The sequence below is a fragment of the Drosophila hydei genome, unplaced genomic scaffold, assembly GCF_003285905.1.
Source record: "Drosophila hydei strain 15085-1641.00,03,60 unplaced genomic scaffold, DhydRS2 tig00008114-arrow-pilon, whole genome shotgun sequence".
Lineage (NCBI taxonomy): Eukaryota > Metazoa > Arthropoda > Insecta > Diptera > Drosophilidae > Drosophila > Drosophila hydei.
Genome location: NW_022045827.1, coordinates 10,672,822 through 10,689,451, shown reverse-complemented (window position 1 = coordinate 10,689,451; position 16,630 = coordinate 10,672,822). Strand labels below are relative to the sequence as shown.

The 16,630-nt window shown below is 40.9% G+C and overlaps 2 protein-coding genes across 2 annotated transcripts; one reads left to right on the top strand and one right to left on the bottom strand.

The window, feature by feature from the left end:
* The first annotated feature begins 5,017 nt into the window (after positions 1–5,017).
* LOC111603625 (protein teashirt) lies at positions 5,018–14,208 on the top strand. Its single transcript, XM_030224458.1, has 2 exons — positions 5,018–5,145; positions 11,128–14,208. Exons 1-2 carry the CDS (start codon positions 5,093–5,095, stop codon positions 14,027–14,029), a joined length of 2,955 nt encoding a protein of 984 aa, XP_030080318.1. The 5' UTR covers positions 5,018–5,092; the 3' UTR covers positions 14,030–14,208.
* A 1,624-nt stretch (positions 14,209–15,832) lies between these two features.
* On the bottom strand, positions 15,833–16,546 carry LOC111603652 (ER membrane protein complex subunit 7 homolog). The gene has a single exon (XM_023321335.2). The coding sequence runs from the start codon at positions 16,544–16,546 to the stop codon at positions 15,833–15,835; it is 714 nt and encodes a 237-aa protein (XP_023177103.2).
* Positions 16,547–16,630: the final 84 nt, after the last annotated feature.

Below are 16,630 nucleotides of genomic sequence, written 5' to 3'. Positions count from 1 at the left end.
GAACAACATTTTTTTGTTCAATTTCAATGCAAAATTTACAAAGGCAAAATATTTTATGCATAAGATTAGCCTTTTATATTAAAATTATGCTACATTTTAAAGTAATTTTTAATTTATTTTTATTTAATTTTAATTTTATTTTATTATTATTATACAATTTTTTATGTTAAATTAGCTTAAAGAAACCTATTTAAAAATAAGCAATTCAATTTTGTAAAGCGTTTTTTTATAATAAAAAATTTAAGTACAAAAAATAAACAAAAAACTTGACAAAATGTTTACATAATTAAAAAAATAATAAATATGTAAATAAAATGTTATTGGTAATAAAACCGCTTTAAAATATAGTTTACGCTGGGAAAGAAGTCAAAATTATACAGAAATTAATTTAATTTAATTTATAAATGTAAAATATATAAAACAATATAAATACTTAAAATATATTATGTATTTTATAAATAATAATTTATTATAAATATAAAAATAAATAGAAACTACAATTTTATTATTTATTATTTTTATTAGCAAATACATTTATCTGCTCTTATTGATGAACTTCATTCAATATATTTAATATACATTTAAGCAATTTGCCTGCTTCACTGCCTCAGTCCAGGCTTCACTGTACCAGCAATTGGGCACAAGTTGAGCAGCGTCGCTTGCCTTAAGGCCACATTATCTGAGTTTAAGCCGCTAATTGTTGACGAATGCAGAAACATAAAAAAGTAAGCAGCGACGACAGCTGAGTGAAAATGGAGAACGCTTTTATTGATAGCCAATGATGGCTGAGGCTGCGGCTGAGGCTGAGCCTGGCAGCAGCTGTCGCAGCTTCGGCCGAAGCCGTCGCACTTGTTGCTCCAATCGGGCCCACTTAATGCCCGGCACAGTGGGTCGTAAAAGTTTTTACGAGTCGACAATTAAACGATGATAATCAAATCACTTGGAAGCGCTGGCTCCACCTACCAGTCCTTGGGCGCCCGCAGAGGAGCGGCTGCGGGTGGGGACTGGAGATTGTGCTCCTGTCGCCGCATAATTCTCTGCCCAACTGTCGCCAGCGCCGATTGACGTTCGTCTGGCGACGAGCCGGACTCTGGGGTAATAAATACTTTTACGATTCTATAATTTGATTTGGGCATTTCTTCTTCTTCTTCTTCTTCATCATCTTCATCTTCATCTTTTCTCTCGATTTTTTTCGTATTTAATATTTCCTTCGGTTCGCCGCGCTCGGCCGCACATTAAGTTTTTTATGTGCTCGATCGTAAAATGCGTTTGATAAATTATTATTTGGAATTCGTAGCTGGAATTTGCGCCCAGAGATCGAAACATACAGAAATCTGCATACGAACTGCGAATCTAGTTTGAATCTTTATGTTTGATTTCGTTTCAGGTAAGTTTCAGGTGGAATAAACTCAGAATATTGCAGGAAATTGATGGAGTATTGGATATATATATGGAATATGAATATTATATTTTTATTATTATTATATATTTAAGAAAATATGATTAGCGTATTGGTAGAAATATGTGGGAATACTGGATTGTTTGACCAGGCAAGAGAATTCCAGATCATAACAATATCTTCATCTTCATATTTGAAACTACAGATCTCTTAATATAAGAATACATATATAATATATATTGTTTCTATAAGAAGATCTTAGAGTACAGAAAACTGAAAGTATTTTAAGATACTTATGGAAACTATATGGGGAATACAGAAATCATATGAGACAGTTGTCAGTCTTGGTCGAGATATATGTTAAAATGATACTTCTTTCACCATATAATACTTCTGGAGATATTCCATAGTGAAAAATAAGATAAAGAATAAAGATATTTTAGTATATCTGGTATAAAAGTATTTCCCATTATATATCTGAACACTATCAAAGGTAACTGATTCTACTTCTCTCTCCCCCTCTCTCTCTCTCACTCTCCCTCATTTTATCTGTCTCTTCAACATTTTTTTCTCAATAACTAATTGAACAGTTGAAGTATTTTTAAAAATATTTTATAGCTTATTCATTTAATTTCTATCTCATTTTCAGCATTCCAACTCTATGAACTTCCCTCGATTGCTTTAAATATGCAAAGAGAAACGCAACATTAATTAAAAACATAAAAGCGGCTGTTAAATTCGGAATTAAACTTATGTTAGGCATCTGAAACGATGAATGGAACAAATAAGCAAACTGTAAATTGCAAATTTAGAATACTGAACGAAAGTGCATGCAGGCATATGCCCGAGTTGTTCAATGAATGCACGCTTACACATGCATGCCTAGTATATATATGCAATTCAGCAAACAGCCCTCAAAAGCTGTCATCAAATTGACGAACGGAGCGCGAGGAATAGAGTTTCGAGCTTTGCTGCTATTTACATTTTGTACATATTTAGCTGTATTACAATGTCATTGTGTGCACACATACACATCTGCATGCAAATATGTGGACACTCACACAGACAGAACACCCGCACGTCGCAAAAAAAAAACACAAAAAAATGCCAGACAGAGAGACAAAATGTCGAAAGCGCGACAGCTGCAGCAGCGGCGCAGACGAAAGCAGCAACAGCAACAGCAGCAGCAGCAGAGGCAGCAGCAACAACAGCAACAAATTAGAACGAACCACCTTCTGAGCAACCAACACACGCACACTTACACACACACAGAGTTACACTCATGCACAGCCATTGGAGTGAGGGAGTGAGTGAGCCAGCGCATGCGAGTGAGAAAATTTGTTTTGAACTGTCATAAATCTTAATTGTGGCGGAGTGATGGAATTGGAATGTGCTGAAGCCGCCGACCTACCAAAAGGGTGACGCGCTGACGAAACACTGCATGCAGCTAATTTGAGAGAGAGCCAACGAAAGAGCGACAGCAACGAGCAACAGCCAGAGTGTGAGAGGCAGAATGAGCACAAACATTTCCCCTGCGCTGGCTGGCTAACTGGCTGACTGTTCCATTTCCACTTCGTATACACGCCGCAAAACATAAACAAGATTTATGGCAGTTCCAATTGGTGAGTAGGGGAAACGTAACGGCCATGCGCACTGGCATCGCCCTCTCTCGCGAACGTCGCGCTCTCGTCGCGCCGGCCGCGCGCCACAATTTCAGTCAACAACAGACCGTTACAGCGAACGATCATGTTCGAAAAGCTCTGTGGCCCGCCAAGAACAACACGCACGTAAAACGTTAAAGGGTAAAAGAAAAAGCGCGTGGACAGATTCGCGCTGTCTGCGTCGTCGTCGCCGTTGCCGTCGCAGTCGTTGTAATTAATTAGCACAGACGCCAGCGTCGCTGTCAGCGTGCGCGAGCGAGATAGCAGCACATTTAATCACAGCATTTGTGACAGCCAGCTGCTAGTAGTAGTGGGGGAGGAGAGAAAAAAAAGCAAAACCAAAAAACACACACAAAAAGCATAGCAGCAAAGTAATCAACACGCTGCGCTGTCGACGTCGCCTTTTTGGTGGGGGCGCCAAATACTCGAACAACAACAAGCACTGAGTGCGCATTGCGTTGCGCCGTCGCTTAACGCAATCGAATCAGAAATTGCCGTCGCCAAACGCGCGCTTCGTGTTAACGAACGTCGCCGTCGCCGTCGTCATCGTCATCGTCAGCGTCGTTGTCAGCATCGTGTTTCAAGTCCAACTCTCGTCAAAAGACACCAGCAACAATAACAACAGCAACAGCAGCAACAACAACAAGAACAGAGCCGCCAACGCAGCTTCCAGGGCGCTCCAGCTCCAGAAAAGCAGACAAAACGAAACGAAACGAAACGTGCGCGTCGCTGCCACCGCGCTTTGAACTTCATTTTTTTGGTATCAATCAGCAGCGAACTGGCAGAGGAGCAGAACGCGAACGCAGACGCATTGTTGTTGTTTGTGTCTGATTCTTGACTGAATCAGTTTGACAGCCGACGCAGCACTAGCACCAGCAGCAGTAGCAGCGCAGCAGCAGAAGAAGCGACCCGAGACTGAGAAGAAGCGGCAGCCAGCAACAGCAGCAGCAGCAGCGCCGCAGCCAGTGACGACACGGCAACGCCGACACATTCATTCGCTGTTCGACTCTCAAACGAGTAACGACGGAATCCGGATGAACCGCACTAAGCACGAAAGGCAAAAAGAAACCAAAACATACGCACGCACACATCCATACACAAACAAACGCACACATACACACACACACATTGACAAATAAAAGCGAGCGAATTGTGTGCGACGCGTGTTCAACAAAAATAACAACAACAAATTCAATTATTTTAATCTGAGCGCCATTTATAAAACAAAAAGTGTGATAAAAAACAAATAAAAGAAATGCATAATTTAAAAAAAATTAATTTATTAACAAATTAGTTAAAACAACGGCATCAGCAACAACAAACACATGCATCATATCTAGTCAAAATTCACAAGAAATAAATAGAAGAAGCAGAGATTAACAATGAAATGCGCGTCAAATGTTTATTAAGACTGATTACAACAACAACAAGTATAACAAACAAACAAAACAAACAACAAATGGTTCAACAAAAGTATACGTAAAACACAAAAACAAAAACAAATAAAATATATTTATTAACAAAATAAACACTACAAAAAAAAATATAAAATTAAAATTAAAAATATATATATTTAACAATATTTTGCTCACCAAAAAAAACTTAAAATAAAATAAAATATTTAAAAACAAATCAACAAATTTCAAACGAAGTATACGATTCAACTGCAATTATTAAATTAAATTAAAAAAACATAAATTTTTCTGTCTGCCATATGAAAATATTATAAATATATAAAAACAAAACTAAAATAATATAAATAAATAAATATATATAGATATATATATATATTACACTATTTAACACACAAGTTATACGTAGCTGAAAACGCTAAAAAATACCAAGTGCAAAATATAAATAAACAAACAACAAAAACGAAACAAAATCGAATTATTATAAAAATATTGCATATTGTGTCAAATTAAATATATAAGTTAACAAGTAAATAAATAAACAAAAACAAAATTAAGTGAAATTTTTGATTGCAAATTAAAGTAAAACAAAATCCGTCAAAATTCAGCAAAACTTGAAAATGTTGCACGAGGCGTTGATGCTCGAGATCTACAGACAGGCGCTAAATGCCGGGTAAGCAAATGACCTTAGTGTTAATATATTATTAAATATTTTAAAGTTTTTTTTTATATAAAATTTAAGTTTATTAAATATATACAATGGCCAAAGTTATTGCGAAGAATACAAGAAAACATTCAAATATTTAGCATACAAATAAATCAAAATAATTATAATATTTATAATAAATAAAAATAACTATTAGTTTAACAAGCAGTCGTTAACCCAACCAAGTTTTGTAGCTGAATAAATATCGTTAATGAGGACCAGGAAATTATTGAACTTTTAAATTTCTAGCATATTATCAGAATAGAATTGAAGATATATATAAATATGTGCAACAATTGTGTAGAGTTTTACTTTAGCAACTCAAATTGTTTCAATTTTAATGTAGCTTGAATCTATTACAGTTATTTGTATATTAAATAAACCATTAACAAAAAAAAAGGTAATTTAGATAGGTTCAAAGATTTAAAGAGAAACTCACAAATTGCTTATAAATATAATATAATATAAAGATTGAAGACTGAAAATTATATTATAAATTAGATATTTAATTTAGGTATATATATTATATTCAATATTCCATAGTACACATTATCTATATTTATGCATTATATGTTCATTTATAATTTAAAGGAAATTGGGAGTTAACAAACATTATTAATAAATAAATAAAGTATGCATCTATTGAAACTAAAATGTCTTGAGCTAAGCCAAATTAATTAACAAATTAAATCACATAGATTTTCTAAAAATTCATTTAGATCAGAGCTAAACAAAAATTACTATATTATGAATTGTGTTTGATTAAGTAGGAATAGTAGAAAGTAGAATGTTAAATAAATTATTATACAACATAAAAGTTGACAGAATATGAATACATTAATTACCTTACCATTTTAGGAAATAATGATATTATTTTAAATTTTCTTTCTTCTTTATACAAGTTTCTTAGACTAACAAATTTCCTCATTGAAAATAAACTTTTTTAAAATGATTTTTAATTACAAATTTTTGCGCTCAATATAATTGAAATTTGTAAAATTATATCTAAAATGATTTGAAGCCAGCTCGACACTGTTAAGAGAGAAAGAGAGATGGGGAGAGGGAAAGAAATGTCTGTACGTTAATCGATTTTAAAACTGGTTTTCATTAACGAAACTCACACATAGAAGTCGACTAATTAGCTATTAGTCCAAAACTGGATCCATTTGATACAAAATATTATCTAAGAATTCGATTTGGGAATTATTTTTGAATGTGACGAATGTGCGAGACGTTTTGATGCTTTTGTCGTCCCAATCGTGGCAACACCTGTCGTTATAAATTCTCAGCTCGCACCGATATATTGGCCATATATCAAGAAACACCCACCCAGACCATATGTCGGCTATAAAGCAAGGCAGAGAAATTGATTTATAAGCCAAATATCAAGCGATAAATAGCACGATATATATACCTCGCTCTCTCTCTCTCTCTTTCTCTTTATACGGATATATATATCTATATAGTGAGCTGAGCCAACTAAATGCCATTGCCGACTTGCTCAATCGCTCAAGTATCGCACGCAATTATCGCTGGCTAAACGTTTGCCATAGGCTTTGTGATTAAACTCGTTTTGAGATACATTTTTTAATAAATCGGAACGCAAAACGAGTTTCGCTTCAGCACAGAAGTCGACTCCAGCTTCAGCTTCAGCTTCAGCGTCTTTTCTTTTTCGGTTCTTCAACTCATTTGGAAATGGGAAAATGCGCTGTCGAGCAAACTGAATAAATCAAAATAGTAAAATAGTTGAAAATACGAATTTCATATGCTTGACGTGGGCGCAGCTGTATCTTTAGCCTCTATATATGTATCTCTATCTCTATCTCTGGCCGTATAGCTGTAAATGTGTTTGAGTACGCGCCTATTACTGCAGAGATTTATGCGCACAATTTGCAGCTAGCCTGGCCGAGGGGGCTATTTAGTAATATTTAGTTGTTGTATTAGTCATGCGTGCACGGCAAAGTATCTGGCAGATACAAAAGTATCTGCAGCCAGTATTTAGCACAGATCAAACCCGTCAATCTGCCTAGCGGCTGCATGTGCCTTTCTCTGTGAGTGTGTGTGTTTGATTATTAATGAGACAATTCCCGCTTGTAATTAACTGCATTTCACTCGCTGCCTATAAATCATTTTGATTTAAGCTTCATCAAATAACAAGATTGCATATTATGATAGCTGCAGTCCGTGGAAAACTTGAAGCTGAGCTGAGCTATTTCTGTAGTTTTTTATGCGACTCTTAATCGCACCTCGCCATCTGAAAATCCAATTAGCAATTTGCGCACAGCTAAACGTGGCTCGGTGTATTAGGTGTCTGAGCGAAAGGTGTTTCAATTCCGATGTTATATAAAATAGGTAAAAAGCTTCCATGAATCATAACTATATAGTCTATATAGTTGATGGCGGCAGTGTTTGACATTGGGCAAAGGCCCATCAATATTACTGCACTTAGAGGCGAGTGGCAACAGCAATTTGTGGATCTATGCGACGCTATCCATCAATAAGTTTTACCACAATAGATAGCTTGATAAAATGTTTATTGTGTTGGACAACTTAATGCTGGCAGCATTGAGTGATCGTTCGCCCAGCCAAACAGCTCTAAGACATTGAGACACCAAAACTTAAATGTTCTAGGTGAGCTAGAAGCTAGAATTATGGAAAGTAAAAAATATATAGAGTGAAGAACATTCTTTGGGTTTAAATTGAGTAGAAAATATAGAAAATATTTGGACTTCATTTCTTTTGCTAGTTTAAAATTATGAAATTTATATTATATATATGTTATATATTTATGTTATATTTATGAGTTGGAAATGTGGGACAAATGTTGTTGTTTTATATTTATTTCAATACAAATTTTGTGTGATTTAAGCAATAAAATAACAAAACTTTAACTAAAAACTTTTTATTTTTATTAAGAATGCATTTTGATATGAAGAATTAAGATTAACGATGAGATATATTTATCTTAATATATTTATATATTTATTTATATATATTTCTTTTATAATTTTATATATCTATTTTTTATATATTTAAATTAATATTTATATATATATATATATATTTGTTTTTGTTTTATATTTTATAATTTTAAATACATATATTTTTATATGTATTTAATAATTATTTTTTTCTTATATGTTTATTTATTTTTTTTTATTTATATTAACATATTTTTAATTTGTATTAAAATAAATTACTATATATTCATATAATTACGTTTTTATATTCGTAAATATTTAAGATTTAAAATGTTGCTTTATTCTTATTTTTATGCCCTACTCTGTTTAACTGTCTCCCTGGTTGCTTCGTTTGTCTACATCTATTAGAGCTTCAGTTATATGAACTTAAGGTGCACTTGCTCTTCCTTCAGGTATAGATATGGAGTATACAAATGTTGAGCTATTTATGCCCTGAACGTCTCAATCACAGTTGAGTTCCATAAACTTACTATTTGGTTAGAGTAGCAACAGTTTTTACCTTGCTAAGCAAAACCTACTCGAGCTATGAGAGACTTAATATAGATACTATATAAACTGAGCACATTCCATTGTATCTTAAGTCTCCACATAGTATTCGCCTACTTAAAGAGTAATTTGTATCGAGACAAAGCTGCCAACTTGTTGCAGTAGGAGTGATGAGCTTGATTGAAAGCGAAATCTCATAGGCTGTTCTACATATAAATAAATGACGAATATACCTGATAGGTATAAATGTTATGAATGTCTTTAAATGACTCATATATTTAATCATTTTGCTGTCAATCAATAATTGTTACGAAGCCAAGTTATGTATTCGCTCGTAAGTCAAGTCAAAAGCTTTGCCATTTCCGGCAAATTCAACAACTTAGCGAGTCAGCAGCTCTGAGCGCCCAAGCCACGCCCACACAAACACACACAGAAAACTAATACTAATAAAATTGCCATCAAAGTTTTACAACTTTTGTGGTATATAAATAAAAAAAGATGTGTAAAAAGCGAGGAAATCAAAACCAAAGCAAAATTCATAAATGAAAAAATAATAAATATATATATATAGATACATATATGTATTTATGTATATATGTATGTGGTTAAGCATGTGCCTTTTGCAGATTTATAAGTAGATGCAGAGCAATAAAAATTTGTTCGTTATTTATGCACATTAGGAGCAGGTCAGAGGAGGGGGAGGGGCGGGCGGTGGTGGGGGAGGTAGGTGAACCGACTTAATTTATGCAAAATATGTGGAATGGCTTTTGTGGCTCGCTTTGTCGTCAATTTTATGGGCCGCCTTCTGCGTTCAGCGAAATGAGCTGAAGATAAAACAGATCTTAGATGTCGAAAGATCTGTTGATAATCGCGATGATGAGCTCCGATCATAATTCACGCTTTGGCTGTCTCGAATTAAACGCCATTGTTCCAAAATAAATTTAACCGATTTTTAACGATTTTTACAGGCAAAACTTGTCGCTGGAAGCGGCGAAGGGGGGCGTGGGGTCTGTGGCAGCGGGGCGACACATGAAACAGCTGGACACAGTTTCGTTTTGGTTTATGGATTTGAATAACAAACGAAATGTTGACATATGTTTCATATTGTTGCCATTGTTGTGCCACTAGATTTTTATGGCTGCTCGACCGCTACTCAATGAGCTGACAGAAAAGTAATATCAAATGCAGTTGGCTTTATATAACTCGCTCATATAGATTCGGAGCAAGAGAGATCTCTCGAAAGCCGAATTATGATCGAATGGCAAGCTTTCACTAATGATCTACGATCGAGCTGCCATTGTTAGCGTATGCAAATGCGAAAGCAATGTCATCTCTTTCTATCGCACACTCTAATGAGCCGATTATGTAATTGGGGGGCGGGAAAAGTTCTTGCCACGCCACACAACGACCAATCGATTGCCGCGAGCGAGTGTTTGCCATTTGTCTACTGTCAAAATGGCATTGGCGGCCATTAAGAGTGAGCTGTTCACTCAGCAAACATGATTGGTGAGCAACAAGTTGATCAAACGATCAGTGATCACTGATCACTGATCACTGATAACCAATCTCTGACTGCCGCTTGTCGATCAATAATCAATGATCAATGAGCGCTGATCACGTTGCCTAATTTCTGAACGTTTTGTATAATTAGCACAATTTATTGCTGTTGATTAATTAATGGCTTAGAGTGAGTGAGAGTGTGTGTGAGAGAGAGAGAGAGAGAGGGAGAAAGAGAGAGAGAGTGGGCGATGGCGTAGAGATCAACGATTGAATTGATAATCAAGTGCTTTAGCTGCGATCGTTCTTGCTTTAGGACCAATTCATGCAGTCGAAGTTCTCTTTATCCTCCTCTCTTTATCTGCCTGCTTCTTTATTATGATACTATATACACAGTAAATATATCTAAATCATTTTTCGACATATTTTAATTGAATTATTCTTAATTTATTTCAAAGCAAGCAACCTATGATTTGCATTTCCTCACATCTTTGTGTTGCATGTTTTATCTAACATAAAGATTTTCTTACTGAACCCAACTGTTACACACTTGTATAGCATTCTCAGTAGGATCTCAGTGAAGCTTTCAGCCATAGCTTTAGCATTGAAAGGTTATAACAAGCGAGTGACTACTGTGCTTAAAGGCTACTTAAAAGTAGATTAGGTTGGGAATTAGGAATTGAAATACAGTCTGACACAAATGAGATTGTATTTCTTTTATTGAATGGATTGAATTTCCAATACAAGTATTCTAAGCGTATCAGTTCTTATATCTTACATTAATCTATCTCAATCTCTTCTGTACACTCTCCATCACCTTTATTTTTAATTCTTATCATATCAATTAATTATATATATATTACAATAATGACCATATAAGATTGTCTTAGCTCTTAAATCTACTTAACTTTGCCTTATATCAAATATTTATACCCAGTCAGAAGACACTTGCAATAACTTTGCCTCGTCTATCGACTCGTTGCAGCGCCCTGCCCACAGCACGTCCACGTTCCACGGAATCGGCGAACTCCAGCGAGCGCTGCCCCTCGCACGATTCCAATTCCTCGGACAATGGTGGCCAGCGGGACGCGGCGAATATGTCGGCTGGCGTGCTGCCGGCGGTGCCCACCACAATGCACTCATCATTCCCGGCGGTGCCGCAGTCGCTGCCCGCCCAGCCCTCCTCCATGGAGGCCTACCTGCACATGGTAGCTGCCGCCGCGCAGCAGTATGGCTTCCCGCTGGCAGCGGCTGCTGCTGCAGGTCCGCGGCTGCCGTTGCCGCTGCCCAGCGAGGCGGCAGCGCCGTTCAAGCTGCCGCCACAGGCTTCGCCCACCGCCTCGAGCAGCAATTCGGAGGCGCTGGACTTTCGCACCAATATGTATGCGCGCGCTGAGTCCGCGGAGCCGGTGGCCTCCGAGGAGGAGGAGGAGTTCGACGATGGCGCCAACAACCCGCTCGACCTGTCAGTGGGCACACGCAAGCGCAGCCACGACACACAGAGTCCCATTGGCCAGATTCAGGTGAAGAAGATGTTCAAGTCGGAAAGCCCGCCCGCCAACGCTTCGCCCGCAGCAGCCGCAGCTCCAATGCTGCCCGGGGTCAATCCCTACTTGGCCGCCGTGGCGGCAGCCAACATATTCCGCGCGGGGCAGTTTCCCGACTGGAACGGCAAGAATGATCTGGTGGTGGATCCGCTGGAGAAGATGTCGGACATTGTGAAGGGCGGTGCTGGCGGTGGTGGTGGCGGCTCCTCGGGGCTGCATAAGGAGAAGCAACAGAACAAGGCGACGCCACCAGCGGCCGCTGCACCGCCGCCCAAGAGTCCCGCGAATCAGACGGGCGCCGGCAGCGGCAGCGGCTCCTCCAGCTCGAATAACACATCCGGCGAGGGCGGCGGCGGGGTGACTAAGGCGCGCCACAACATCTGGCAATCGCACTGGCAGAACAAGGGCGTGGCCAGCTCGGTGTTTAGGTGCGTGTGGTGCAAGCAGAGTTTCCCCACCCTCGAGGCGCTCACCACGCACATGAAGGACAGCAAACACTGCGGCGTGAATGTGCCTCCGTTCGGCAATTTGCCCAGCAATCAGCCGCACCACCACTCGGGCGGTGCAGCGCAAGCTGGCGGCCATCACCACCACCACCATCAGCAGCAGCAGCAGCAGCAGTCGCAGTCGCAGCAGCAGCAGCATCAACAGCAGCGCAAGCAGTCGGGCAGCCAAGCGCCCTCGGCGAATGTGAAGAACGCGTTTCAGTATCGCGGCGATCCGCCCACGCCGCTGCCGCGGAAGCTGGTGCGCGGCCAGAACGTGTGGCTGGGCAAGGGCGTCGAGCAGGCGATGCAGATACTCAAGTGCATGCGCTGCGGCGAGAGCTTCCGCTCGCTGGGCGAGATGACCAAGCACATGCAGGAGACGCAGCACTATACGAACATCCTCTCGCAGGAGCAGAGCATCTCGATCAAGTCGGGCAACTCGAACAACGATCACGGCAAGGACAGCGGCCAGAACAGCCTCAGCTCCGAGGAGTCGCGCACGCTGTCCGCCGTGCTCACCTGCAAGGTGTGCGACAAGGCCTTCAGCTCGCTGGGCGATCTCAGCAATCACATGGCCAAGAACAATCACTATGCGGAGCCGTTGCTGCAGTCGGCCGGCGCCCGGAAGCGGCCGGCGCCCAAGAAGCGCGAGAAGTCACTGCCAGTGCGCAAGCTGCTCGAACTGAAGGCCAATCCCGAGGAGCAGCCGCTGGAGAAGCCCAAGCCCGAGAAGTCGGAGGCGGCGCTCTTCGCCGAACGCATGCGCCAGTACATAACGGGCGTCAAGTCGCCCGAGGAGATTGCCAAAGCGGCGCAGCTGCTGGCCAAGAACAAGTCGCCCGAGCTGGAGCAGAAGAACGGCGCAGCCAATGCCAGCAGTACCAACTCGGGCTCAGGCACAGGCAAGGCAGCTGCCGGCTCCTCCTCCGTGCTCAGCGCCATCGAGCAAATGTTCACCACCAGCTTTGATACGCCGCCGCGACACGCCAGTCTGCCTGCGAGCAGCCCCTCGAACTCGTCCACCAAGAACACTTCGCCCGTGGCCAGCAGCATCCTGAAGCGCCTGGGCATCGATGAGACCGTGGACTACAACAAGCCGCTGATTGACACCAGCGATCCCTACTATCAGCACTATCGCTACACGAGCAGCGAGCGCAGCGGCAGCGAGTGCAGCGCTGAGGCCAAGCCGCGCCTGGAGGCGCCCACGCCGGAGAAACAGCTGCCGCAGCAGCAGCATCAGTCGACGTCGGCGTCGCAGTCACAGTCGCTGGAAGCGCCCATCAAACAGGAGCCGGAGTCGAGTCTCAAAATGGAAATCAAGTCTGAGCTGAGCGATGAGCCGCAGGATCTGGCCGCTGCTTCGCCCAAAATTGACGCCGAGGCGCCGCTGCTGAATGGCAACTACAACAACAATAACAATAGCAGCAGCAACAACAACAACAATAACAATAACAACAATGGCAACTCACCAAAATCGTCTTCCGCTGCCGCCAGCCCGCAGTCGTCGCGTCTGCCGCTGCCGCCGCGCAGCCCAGCGGACAGTCAGCGCTCGGCCACACCCAAATCGCCCGCCTCCAGCCACAAGTCCTACGACGGCAGCGACGGCAATGCCAAAAAGTATCCCAGCGACTCGCTCAACGCGCTCTCCTCCATGTTCGATTCGCTCGGCAGCAGCGGCGCCGGCGGCGGCAGCGGCGCAGCCAATACGCGCGCCAAGCTAGCAGCGGCGGCGGCCGCAGCGGCTGCAGCGGTTGCCGCTGGCGGCGATTCGTCGGCGCCGGAGAATTTGAGCGCCAGCAACTCGCTGGCGGCTTTGCGTCAGTTCTGCGTGAAGAAAGAGAAGACCGCCTAAAGCGTGGGCACGCCAAGAATTTGCCACCGAAAATATTTTTTCGTTGTTTCGAACAAAATAAAGATTTTTTGTCAACCTTTTTGTTTGCCACGCTTGGCCAGCCGCGGCGCCTCCCCTAGTCGGAGGCGTGGCGCGGCGGCAAAGTCAAGCGAGACTCTTCTATGTACGCACTCAGCGAAGACCACAAATCAAGATATATATATATATATATATATATATATCAAGACTCACATATATATATGTATGTATGTTGCGAGATCGAAAGGACATTTCGACGAATCGCAGCGCGTCGCGGCAGTTGCTCTGGTCACGCACTCAGCCTGCCGCCCATTGTGCGCGCCACGCCCACACAGCTCAGCCAAGCCAGCGGGCCGACTTTTTCAAGGTAATTATCAGCTAGCTATAAACAAAAGTCTATATAAATCCTAACTTGCGTGCCCTTCATCAGTTCTAATCAAACTTTTCTCCATTTTCTTCTGCTTGCAGAATCGTTTCATCTGCGCCTCGTGACATCCTTGAAAGACTGCGGCAACTGTTGGCTGCTGCGGGCGTTTCTCTCTTTCTTTAATTGGCCCCATTGCCCAAAAAAAAACAATTGAAATTATAAAAAAAATATGAAAATATATAAAAAGTATAAGGAAAAGCCCTTCTCAGGGCTGCCAAATTCCTGGGCAAAGAGAATGAAATTGGAAAAAATTAATCATTGTGATCAAAATAAACCGACTTTTATTGAATTTATAAACACGAATTTTCTACTTTACTTAAGGGCGGCAAACACTTTTCTTTCAGCTGAACAAAATTTGAAACAAGCATTGAATAAAATGCTGTGAAGTGCAATATAAAATGATATTCCAGAAGAGATCGTAGAACTGAAAGTGCTAGAAGCAAGCGTTCGGAACTCAAATCGAATCTTTAAAAGATGCAAAAAAAACTTAAACTAAAAATTATCTTTCAAACAGTTGCTTTTTGGAGTAGTTAAAAAGTTAAAAAAGTTATTTAATATTGTTTAAAATTCTTGAAATAAATAAAAATATTTTAAAAAAATCTTGAATTAGGAAAAACTCTCTTTTTTCCTAAAGTGAGCCTACAATTTATTTGGCTTTGTATTGTGTGAAGTCTAGCCATGATATAAAGCTGGCTTAACTTGCTTTGCCTCTCTACTAGCATTAATTGTAATCGCAGAACTCTCAACAGCTAACGCAGCAAGATAATGATCTAATAGTAGAAAAGGATACTCAGAAGCAGATTCCAAGAATCTCTTAGTAATATAAGAGTTAAAGAATCTGTTTTGTTTTACTGTTGATTAGGAATAATTAAAAAATACTAAAAGTATTAATCTTTAGCTAACAAAAATTTGTTAAGGAGTGCAAGAAGTTGGCTATTCGCAATAATTTCTCCATCTATCAAAATTAAAAATTAAAAAATAATGTGAGCTGAGTTTTGTTTTTTGCCTGCTGCAGCTCTAGACTAATGTGAGCAGCTCCTAAATATCTAAACTTTTCAGAAGGTGCCCTGAAACCAAGTGTTAAGTGGAAATAAAGGAATGTTCCACTGAATGATATTTAGAGATCAAAATAAGAGAAAGATATAAAGTTCATGATAAAACATGCCAACATTTTGCCTAAGGCCCACCTCAACTGGTCTTTGCAGTAGCTAATATCCCAGATCCTAGATGCTAGGTACATATCTCATAACATAAGACGTTTCAATTTGTGTCAATACGGCTATTATTCATAGAGCAAGAATGAAGGAAACTTAACAATTGAGAGGCTTTCGTTTCACAGTTAACCTTAACCACTTAGCCTAGTTGCGCCTTCTGCTCGAGGCGCCTGCGATCGCTTTCTTCTGCTTCTCCAAGGGATGTTTGCCGGTTAGAAGCGAGGTGAGCACATCACTGAGATCCGGCACACCTGTGTGTATTTTGGGGAATTGAATGTTCTCGATCTCACGCTTAGTCTCCGGATCGTTGATGAGTCGCGGCAGCAACAGCATCAAGAGCAGCGGCACCACCATCAGCAGCACCATTGGATTCAGCATGTAATCCATGATATTCCACTGCTCCCGGCTACGGAAGTATCTGCGTCGCATGCCCGGCTTCAGCATCACCGGATAGGGCAGCTTCAAGACCTGTGACGGCCTCAGATAGCACAGCTTGCGTGCCCGCAGCTTCCCGGTTTGGGTAATGTCCACGCGAATCGGCTGAAAGAATATATCCGCGTGATCTGCGTGAAGCACGTAACTGCCAGAGGGCACGCCGCTAATCACGAAATTGCCATCGGCCTGCACGAAGCCCAGATACTCGCCGCCGTTGATCGAGAGACTTATATCGGCCGGCCAACGTTCAGTGAGCCGCAGTGTCGGATCGGGCGGCAGGACTATGCCCTCGATGCTGTAAAGCGCATGGCCAACGCCGCTCTTTGCCGCCACCAACTGCCTCGGTAGCTCCACGGGCATCGAATAGCTATCGAGTGTGCAGACCATCAGAATAATTATGAATTTTTTCCACATTTTCGACATGTTTCCTAAAACGAGTTGTGTGAGTCAGAAAAGATGATCAGCCGACAATTGCACCTGAGATTTGTTAAGTAAAAAGAGTTTCAA